This window comes from Mesoplodon bidens, assembly GCF_964165515.1.
Source record: "Mesoplodon bidens genome assembly, chromosome: 6".
In the NCBI taxonomy this organism is placed as follows: domain Eukaryota; kingdom Metazoa; phylum Chordata; class Mammalia; order Artiodactyla; family Ziphiidae; genus Mesoplodon; species Mesoplodon bidens.
This window is the reverse complement of record NC_138162.1, coordinates 25,483,540-25,494,565: the sequence shown is the minus strand read 5'-3', so window position 1 is coordinate 25,494,565 and position 11,026 is coordinate 25,483,540. Positions and strand designations below refer to the sequence as shown.

The window sequence follows — 11,026 nt, the reverse complement described above, 5'->3', positions numbered from 1 at the left end:
GGAAGAAGAGCCCAAGTCCCAGATGAGATAGCTGCCCTGGCCAACACTTTGATTTCAGCCAGTGAGATCCAGAGCGGAGAACCCAGCTAAGCCATGTCCAGACTTATGACCTACAGGAACCACTATATTTGCCACTATATTTGAGGCAATCTATTACGCAGCAATAGAAAACTAATAAAGATTTTGGTACCTGGGAGTGAGATGACACTGTAAAAAATACCTAAAATGTAGGAGCAGCTTTAGAATTGGGCAGGAGGAGGAAGCTGGAGGAATTCTGCAGCACATAATAGAGAAAGCTTAAATTTCCTTAATTAAACAGACTGTTAGCAGAAATATAAATGTTGAGTATGCTGCTGATGAAGGTTAAGAAGAAAGTGAGGAACATGTTATTAGAAAGTGGAGATCCTTATTATATAGTGGCAGAAAGCTTAGCAAAATCGTCTCCAGCAGTTATGTAGAATTTTTAAGGGATGAACCTAGTTATATAGCTAAGGAGATTTCCAAGTCGTGCTGAAGATGCTGCCTGGTTTCTTCTTGCTGCTTATGGTAAAATGAAAGAGGAGAGAGATTATTCAGAGGGAAAACTGCTATACAAAAATTAAGTAGGACTGAATTATTTAGAAAATTTTCAGCCTCTCCAGATGGCAAAAGAGGCTAAAAATCAGAATGGCTACTGAAAATGTGGCATAGAGAAAAGACTGAGTGTGTGACTGTACAATCTTTTGTTAAAACCTCAGAAAGATCAAAAGCTCAGAACGTTCAGTCACACAAAGGGCCCTTTTAAGAGATGAAGAGTGTGTGCGTGTCATGGATCTTCTTGACTACACCAGGGGCATCCAGGAAGCTTAAGGTCATCATCACTCAGCCTTCTCAACAGGAGGCCATGAGAGAAAAGGGATTTGTTTGAAAAGATCTAGTGGATGTGGCTCCTGCCTAATGGAGTGAAAAGCAGTGAATCCATGAAATACCATAAAGTTCTTGAGAATTATCTCAGCAGAAATCCTGCCAGCTTGGGGACTTCCCTGGTGGTCCAGTGGCTAAGACTCCATGATCCCAATGCAGCAGGCCCAGGTTTGATCCCTGGTCAGGGAATTAGATCCCGCATGCCACAACTAAGACCCTGCAGAGCCAAATAAATAAATAAATAAATAAATATTAAAACAACAAAAAAAGAAGAGAAATGCTGCCAGCTTGGACTAAATGGGACACAGAGAGAGAGAACAAAATGAAAAGAGGAGGTTGGACACCCAAAATTCTACTGGTGGGAAGCAGGCTCACAAAACTACTCAGCTGCAAACGTGTGTTACTTTTCATAAAACAGTAAGGATGACAAGAAGGTGGAACCACGTGCCCAGAGGAAAGAGCCAAAAGCCCCTGATGATTATTCCCAGGTCTTGAAATTGAATCAAGATAAGTCAAACATTTACCTGATTTCAAAACAATTATGGACCCATGACTCCTTTTGACTTTCATTTCCCCCTGTTTGAGCCAGAACATCTATAAACATTATCCTACGCCTTCCTACCACTGTATGTTGGGAGTATTGGGGTGGATGAATGGCCTCTTCAGTGTAACAGATGGAGAGCAATGGTGTCCTAGCAGTTGCATATACTGAAATGATACCCAGGAGCTGCACCTGGACCTGGACCTGATTTAGATTTTGGACTTTTAGCTGATGAGATTTAGATTTAGATGATGAAAATTTAGACTTTGAACTCATGCTGTAATGAGATGAGACTCTTGGGAACGTTGGGAGGGAGTGAATGTATTTTACGTGTAAGGGATGTGAATTATTGGGGATCAAAGGTGCACAGTGATAGGCAGAATTCTAAGATGACCCCCCAAGATTCCTGCCTCCTGGTACACATGCCGAATATAATCCGCTCCCCTTGAGTGTGTGCAGGATCTGTGAATATGATGGCATATCACTCCAGAGAAGGAATTACCTGGATGTAATTAAGGTCCCTAATCAGTTGACTTCTGAGTTAACAGAAGGAAGATTATCCTGGGTCAACCTGACTAGATCAAGTGAGAACTTGAAAGAGATAAGAGTCAGCAACAGACACTCTCCTACTGGCCTTGAAGAAGAAAACTGTCATGTTGTGTAGAAGGCCATATGGCAGGGAATGGAAAATGGCCTTTTAGAGCTGAGGTCCTCAGTTCTACAGCCTCAAGAAACTGAATTCAGCCAACAATCAGTGAGATCACAGATGAGATCACAGCCATGGTGGACACCTTGACTGAAGCCTTGGGAGACCCTGAGCAGAGAATCCAGTCAAGCCATGTGTAAGGGACTTCCCTGGTGGCACAGCACAGTGGTTAAGAATCTGCCTGCCAATGCAGGGGACATGGGTTCGAGCCCTAGTTCGGGAAGATGCCGCGGAGCAACTAAGCCTGTGTGCCACGACCACTGAGCCTGCGCTCTAGAGCCCACGAGCCACAACTACTGAAGCCCGGGCACCTAGAGCCCGTGTTCTGCAACAAGACAAGCCACCGCAATGAGAAGTCTGCGCACCGCAATGAAGAGTAGCCCCTGCTCGCCACGACTAGAGAAAGCCCGCGCGCAGCAACGAAGACCCAACGCAGCCAAAAAAAAAAAAAAAAAAAGCCATGTGCAAACTTTTGACCTACAGGAACTGTAAGATAATATATTTAACGTTTTAAGCTGCTAAGTTACAAAGGCTTCAAAGCAGCTATTAAAAATATATTCAGGGCCTCCCTGGTGGCGCAGTGGTTGAGAGTCCGCCTGCGGATGCAGGGGATACGGGTTCGTGCCCCGGTCTGGGAGGATCCCATATGCCGCGGAGCGGCTGGGCCCGTGAGCCATGGCCGCTGGGCCTGCGCGTCCGGAGCCTGTGCTCCGCAACGGGAGAGGCCACGACAGTGAGAGGCCCGCATACCGCAAAAAGAAAGAAAAAAATATATATATATATATTCAAATAATTAAATAAAACTATAATCAAAGAACTAAAGGAAAATATGCTAACAATGAGTCAGTATATAGGAAATCTCAACAGAGAAACAGATACTACCAAAAAGAACCAAATGGATATTCAGAGTTGAAAAAAAATGACTACGAAAAATGACTACTGGAATAAAATGACTACATAGCTCAATAGTTTGATTTGACTGAAGAACTCAGTGAATTTAAAGATAGATCATCAGAAATTATCCAATTTGAAGAACAGAGAAAGGGGCAGAAAAAATATTTGAAGAAATAATGGTTAAAACCTTCCCAAATTGATTTTTAAAACATTAAATTACATTCCAAGCTCAACGAACTCCAAGTACAATAAATACAAACCACATTTACACATATCTTAAACTGCCGAAAGACAAAGAGAACATCTTGAAGGCAGCAACAGAAAAATGATTCATCCCATACAGGTAACAAAATGATTAATGGATGACCTGTCAGTCAAAACAATGGTGACACTATGGTAGTGTAATCCCATATTCACAGTGCTGAAAGAAAAAAAATCCTTGTCAACTAGCATTCTATATCCAGCTAAACTATCTTTCCAAAAACTGAAAGTATAATAAAATCAGTCCCAAATAAACAAAAACTGAATTTATTGCTAACATATCTATCCTAGATGAAATACCAAAGGCCTTATGCTGAAAGAAAATTACACCAGAGGGTTACTCAGATTCACAGGAAGTAATGAAGAGCATGGAAAATGGTACATAGATGGGTAAATATAAGAGACTGTGTGTATATTATATGTGCATATCTTTTCTTTTTCTCTTACTATTTAAAGCAAGACCTAAACCACTCTGTTACTGAGTTTATAACATATAGATATAACATATATGTCCATAATAGCACAGGGGAGGAGATAGGAGCTATACTGATACAAATTTGCTAAATTTTACTCAAATTAACTCAATACTAAGAATAAAGAAGATTGTAATAAATCCAGGAAGCATAATATAATCCCTTAGGGCAACTGCTAAGAAAGTAACTAAAAATATATCTGAGAACTTAACAGAGGACATTCTTATCCATATCATGCACATGAGGAAATGAGTGCTAGCAGGTGAAGCAACCTACCCCAGCAGGGGCTGGCCCCCAGGATCCTGACTCCACACAACAGGACTGGAGGCCAATCCACACCTTCCAGTGGGGCAGGTGGAGACCTACCCAGGCTGAGACTCCTAATCCATTAGTGAAGGGAATATTCCTCAAAATATTGTAAATTGCCTTAGAGTCTGAAAGTATCTTCCTGGACACCCTGAATATTTTTATTAGTTCTTCCATACTAAAAATTACCACATAGAAACTGCTGGCGAGAGTAAGAGGGATGACTTCTCAAGCAAAGCTAATTACCAGCAGTGCCCAGTGAACACACCCAAAAATGCTTGTGTAGACGCCCAGCACTCATGATGAATTTGATCAGCATTAATTTTCTGTCTGCCTGAACTGTCTTCCTATACCCTGGGAGGGGCTGACACCCCTTCAATGGAGCTCAGACGGACACTGCAGGAAGGGCGGGAGGAGCGGGCAGGGCAGGACTTCTTACCTCTATTACAGGCCGAGGGGGCATCTCGCCTGCTTTATAAGTTACCACAATGGAGGAGGGAAGCTTTGGCCTCACAGCATATTACATTTACAGGAGAACGGAGCTGTGCTGGAAGGAGTTCATATCGTATTCCTGCCTGCTGAGGAGCTATTTAATCCTGTAAAGATATAATAACTAAATTATTTAATATTTATTTTTGAATAAACACCTACTGATGTTTACTGTGCTTCACATTTTATAAAGTGCATTTTTGAAAACAGAAATTTAATGAACCCATACTGTATGCCAGGGACTAAGCTAAGCCCTCACCTGCTCTATGTTATTTAATCCTCACAAGTGCCCCACAAGCTTGGTTTCATTATTCTCAATGCACAGATGAAGAAACTGAAGTTCAGAGTGGTTAAGATGCATCAGGTTGATGCAAGCCAGGTCAACTGGATTTGTTCCTGGCTAATTGTTAAACTGCATCCCTCAGAGGGAAATGTGTAAAAAAGAGCCTGAGACAAAATTTGATGCTTTTTAATCAATTGAAGACATGTGTCATCTCTCACATCTGACTGACTGCAAAAACAAAGATTGGCAATGTTCTTGCTTTTTCTTAAAAAAAATCACGCATATTGACTTCATCACGTTGACAAGATCTCAGAAGTAGATCTGGGATCGTTCGCAAATCAGAATTATGAAGAGAAACTGCAGCAGCTGCTGCGGCACAAAATCTAACATGGATTGAAATGCCCAAATATGATTAATGAACAAATGTGAAAACTGAATTTCACATACAGTTTTACATTTCTCCCTGACACCCATGTGTGCTAAACATTAAAAATGATATAAACATGTTTTAAAGTCATTGTGGTAATTACTAAAAGTAGCCAGCCATCCCATAGCTAGGCATTGTCAGAAGTCCACTCTGTGCAGCTGAAGTTTATATTAGCCCAGTACATCAAATTGTTCCCTTGAAGTTTCAGCTTTGGTGAGTCCTCTCTGACTAACATAAAGTTTGGACTATGACAGCAACATATAACCAAGTAGCATTCTTTATTAAATAAATCTAGATTATCTCAGTGACCTGAAGGAATCAATATAATGTTCCAGTGTCCACCTATCTACAAGGAGAAAAATCTTAACCCAGTGTTTGAGGTATTATCAATTTATGCCAAGTACGGTGCATGAGTCTAATTTCCATGCAAACACCTTCATACCTGGGAATCCTTTCAAATACCAAGATAAAATATTTACCTTCTTGCTAAGGGGAATAAAAAGAGATGACAGTAGAATATACATCTTGACAGAAAAATACTTAAAAGCTTTTAATTCTCTGAATACCTACAGTTAACATTTTATGACTACCCTTTGGAAACAGGGTATTTGGGAACAATTTTAAAGTTTTCAAAATCAGTACCAAGCTTATTCACATTTTTATTAAAGCCAACATCACTTTCACAAATCACAAAATGATTTCCTTATGAAAAGAAGAGCAGCCAAGTTTTTGGTGTGTCTGTCTCTGTGCTTAGCTAAGTCTGTTAAACACGGAGTCCAGGGGCTCCCCCCATCTCCTCTAGATGGGCTCCGTAGTACAGTGACACTTCATACCATGCGTTCCTTGAAGAACCATTTCTGATGATCTGAGTTGGTACAGTCTCGTAAGAGGGGTACAAAACTGTCGCTCAGTTCCTTCCTCTCAGCCTGAACACATTTCTTGGACTGTACATGAAATAAAGAACCATCCTACAAAAGATAATAGACATTGGGTGTTCAAGATAATTATAAGCAATTCCTCAGAAAGTATCTTTTCCTTAAAATGTGTTGTTAAGTGCTCAGGGTGATTTTTATTATTTCAGAAATATTTATTGAGTAGTGAGTGTCTGCAGGTATGAAGGCAGCCCATGACTGCCTGTGCATACATAGAGAGGGCCAGGCGTGTAGAAATGTATGTCCTGCTTGTCTCTCCCCGGAGCTCTTCATGGGGTCCTTGACTCTACCATCAGGGCCGATGGTGCCACCTGCTGGCCGTTCTGGGATCGGTCAGACCCTATATCTCACCCTCACTGATGTTCTTTTCCTTCAGGGTAACCAGGACCAAAGATCCTTTATTAATCTCTTCCACTTCTCTTAGGTCAACTAATTCCATCTCTGGTAGTCTCTTTCTCCTATGTATTTAAGTGGAGAATCTGGAAACTTGGCTTTAGTCCCAGCTCAGCCACAGACCAGCTGGGTGAGGGGACAGGTCACCAGAGAGGAAGCGGGTTCTGCAAACAATGCCAATTCCCAAACCCCGAAGGACAATGACCCTCTCTAATGCCTCTCCCATTTCTTTTTTCCCCAACTGTTGCTGAGTTAACTCGGCAAGTCTCTCCCCAAGTTCTGGAGTTTATGTTTTTCCCTCCGTCTCTCTCTGGTGTAAGCTGTACAGCCCCAAGGAACTTCATCATGGTTGAGCAGCAAAAGGGCAGAACAAGGAGTATACCTGTTCCAGGGAAACAGAACCCTTGGAAATAAAATTAGATGCAAAAGAATCTCAATAATATTAATCTGGAAAGCCCTTAAAGGTGCTCATAAGTTGCCTTTAGAATAATGTGAAAGTAAATAATTAAAACTTCCCTCCTCCCACCCTTCTAAAGAAACTTGCTTAAATGGTCACTGAAATTAAAGATGTTTAAGGTAAAATTTTAACAACATTTCAAACCAATTTCATGATTTCTATCTTGCATTACTCTTCTCTGAGGGCTTACAATGGCTTTCAGTTGGAAGACAGAAGGGAAGGACAAAACTTTTGGGGTTTACAAAAATATTTTTCCCTATTATTTTTTATATCACATAGACAGCACTATGGTGCCTGGCTTTTCCAGGAAACCTGCAAATTTCGTTGCTAATCATAACACTTTCTACAGGAAAGCATATTCCAACTTCTAATTATACTTAGAATTAATCCATTTATACGTAGTATAGATGAATCTTTCTATCCCTGGGGCCAGGCTGGGAATGAAAGCTTTCCATTGCGATAAAAGTGAACTAATTCTTTCTTTTGAATTATTTTCTTTGGATTTCTTCCCTCAAGTGCTTTTTCAGTGAGTCTTTGGAGATGCCTGATGTATGAGTCCCACCACGGGCTTACTGCAAACATGGTAGAGGTAGTACCTTTCAGACGTGAAATAACACCCAGTTCCAAATCAATAATGGCTCTTCTGATAGAGAACCAACTCCATCAGAGAGGTCTTCTTGGTTATTATACAAGTAACAGTTAATGTCTATAGAGCTTTACAGCTTCCAAAGACTCTTTCTGGCCATACATCTACTCTTCACTAGAGGTAGACAAGGCTGTGATTATTGTCTCCACTTTAGAGCTGGGAAACATGAGACTTAGACAACGGGAGTGGCTTCTACTCAGATCTAACCTCATGTCCTTACACTTGGCAATTTGTTTCACTCGTTTGAACCCCACATGATCTCTGAACGCATTGGCGACAGCGTCTCTTCCCATTCCAGCCAGTCGCAGCTCAAAGTGTAAGGAGGACAGGAAGACTGAAAGGGAGTGGACAGTGAGGAAAGAAGTGCTATCGATGCTGGATGCCAGAGGATCCCTTGGGGTCACTGTGAAGTTCCTGGTCTCCTGTAGGGGCCACATCCCTGAGACTTGCTAGGGACTCGCTTTACTTCCAGACTCCCCTCTGCAGCCCATGGGACCAGGAGTGACAGCAAGGAAGGCGTGAGACAGCTCCCTTACCTCCTGCAAGATGAACTTCTGATCCTCTGGGGTGGCTCCCTCGCAAAGATGCATGATGAGAACATCCATTCCGGCCTCCACCGCCACGCAGCCTTCTGGCTGGTGGGTGTTATAGCGTATTTCATTCTGGGATGTGTACTCGAAAAACTAGAAACAGAGCGGCCAACATGTGCCAGTTACCCTCTGATGTGCAAAGAGGGAAGTCTTTAGAAAGAGGGATGAGAACCTGGGGTCACCAAGGCATGGGTGCTGGGATCCAGCCTTCTCCCCTCACCCACCAACACCAGCCTGTGTCCCCGGAGCACCACGTGCACCTCTGGAGGGGTGCTTAGCAAGCATGAATGGAGGGGCCCTTTCTCATGCCCTTCTCGTTTGCTAGACTGTGAGGGTGGGGCTGGTTCCTGGGTCACCCCACACCTGCTGTGCCTATCCCCAGGCTGTTGCAGAATGGCAGGAAAGAAGATGGACCGGTCCCAGCAGTCAGGGGCTCTCTGTGACCTTGATCAGCCACTTCCTCTCCTTTTCTTCATTCCTTTCCTCCTTCTTCCCCCGAAATATAATGGAGGCAACCATACCTTGGAGACTATAAAAGTTCTGTGCACAAGCAGGCAACAGGACTGCTAACAGGAGGACTTGTTCTTCAGAGCAATGGTTTTCCTACCTTAGTGTGCCTAGGAAAAATGCTGATTCTAGGCCCCACTCCCAAAGAGGGAATGAGGATTCCTTCTGTCTGAGATGGGGCCTAGGAAGCTGCACTTTTACACTTCTAACAAGACACACAGCCACCCATCCACCCTGATCCATCCCCTTGCTTCCAGGAGATTCTGACACAGGTGACCTGTTCTTAAGGCATATGGAGCACTGCTTCTCAAACAAATCTCCCTGAAAGCTGGTCACGACAAGAGGTGGGTTGGGGAGGGATGGGATGGGTCTGAGAATCTGCATTTCTAAGCTTTCAGGTGATGCTGATGGTACCAGGTGGGGACACCTTTGAGGAGTGCTATTCTAAAGGGGGTTGAAGAACCTGAAAATTTTAAGGTTGTAGGGGTCCGAATTATGAAAGCTTACTGTTGACCATAATGGTGCATAATATTCAAATGGAATTGGGGTGACTCCAGGTTGGAGGAAAACGTGAATGCCCACCCCTCGTCTCCAGTGTCTGACACCTTACTTAGGACAGCAGGCTTTGAAAGTCCAGAACCAACGCTTTGCTCTCTCCTGCATCCTCCCCTGGGCCCGCCCTGGCGGGTTTGCCTGCTTCCCGGGCCAGGGTCCTGTTATGGTCCTCAGAACTTCCAGGTCTTGCTCCCCTGCCCAGCTTGCAGTTCACCACTTAACCCAGACAGATCGACCTGGGCCCTGACTGATGAAACTGCCCTAAAAACCGCTTTGCAATGTGGCACTACACATCAAACCCTATAATTTCATTTAAGAATTAATTCTGGAGAGACCTTCAAGATGGCGGAGGAGTAAGACGTGGAGATCACCTTCCTCCCCACAAATACATCAGAAATACATCTACACGTGGAACAACTCCTTCAGAACACCTACTGAACGCTGGCAGAAGACCTCAGACCCCGCAAAAGGCAAGAAACTCCCCACACACCTGGGTAGGGCAAAAGAAAAAAGAAAAAAACAGAGACAAAAGAATAGGGACGGAACCTGCACCAGTGGGAGGGAGCCGTGAAGGAGGAAAGGTTTCCACACACTAGGAAGCCCCTTCGCGGTCGGAGAAGGGGGGTGGCGGAGGGGGGAAGCTTCGGAGCCGCGGAGGAGAGCGCAGCCACAGGGGTGCGGAGGGCAAAGCGGAGAGATTCCCGCACAGAGGATCGGTGCCGACCGGCCCTCACCAGCCCGAGAGGCTTGTCTGCTCACCCACCGGGGCGGGTGGGGCTGGGAGCCGAGGCTCGGGCTTCGGTCGGAGGGCAGGGAGAGGACTGGGGTTGGCGGCGTGAACACAGCCTGCAGGGGGTTAGTGCACCAGGCTAGCCAGGAGGGAGTCCGGGAAAAGGTCTGGACCTGCCGAAGAGGCAAGAGACTTTTTCTTGCCTCTTTATTTCCTGGTGCGCGAGGAGAGGGGATTAAGAGCGCTGCTTAAAGGAGCTCCAGAGACGGGCGCGAGCCGCAGCTATCAGCGCGGACCCCAGAGACGGGCACGGGACGCTAAGGCTGCTACTGCAGTCACCAAGAGGCCCGTGTGTGAGCACAGGTCACTATCCACACCTCCCCTCCCGGGAGGCTGTGCAGCCCGCCACTGCCAGGGTCCCGTGATCCAGGGACAACTTCCCCGGGAGAACGCATGGCGCGCCTCAGGCTGCTGCAACGTCACGCTGGCCTCTGCCGCCGCAGGCTCGCCCCGCATCCGTATCCCTCCCTTCCCCCAGGCCTGAGTGAGCCAGAGCCCCTGAATCAGCTGCTCCTTTAACCCCGTCCTGTCTGAGCGAAGAACAGACGCCCTCAGGCGACCTACGCACAGAGGCAGGGCCACATCCAAAGCTGAACCCCCGGAGCTGTGCAAACAAAGAAGAGAAAGGGAAATTCCTCCCAGAAGCCTCAGGAGCAGCGGATTAAATCTCCACAATCAACTTGATGTACCCTGCATCTGTGGAATACCTGAATACACAATGAATCATCCAAAAATTGAGGGGGTGGACTTTGGGAGCAGCTGTAGACTTGGGGTTTGCTTTCTGCATCTAATTTGTTTCTGGTTTTATGTTTATCTTAGTTTAGTATTTAGAGTTTAGTATCATTGGTAGATTTGTTTATTGATTTGGTTGCT

The 11,026-nt window shown here is 44.8% G+C and overlaps 1 protein-coding gene across 1 annotated transcript in view; it reads right to left on the bottom strand.

Annotated features, from left to right (window-relative positions):
- Positions 1-5,145: 5,145 nt before the first annotated feature.
- GALNT12 (polypeptide N-acetylgalactosaminyltransferase 12) overlaps positions 5,146-11,026 on the bottom strand; it is a gene marked incomplete at its 5' end in the record, with an annotated part of 39,820 nt that continues 33,939 nt past the window's right edge. The window contains 2 exons of the mRNA XM_081238371.1: positions 5,146-6,251; positions 8,248-8,394. Of these exons, the coding sequence (XP_081094497.1) occupies positions 6,111-6,251; positions 8,248-8,394 (288 nt within the window). The 3' untranslated portion in view covers positions 5,146-6,110. The remainder of the gene's footprint in view (positions 6,252-8,247; positions 8,395-11,026) is intronic.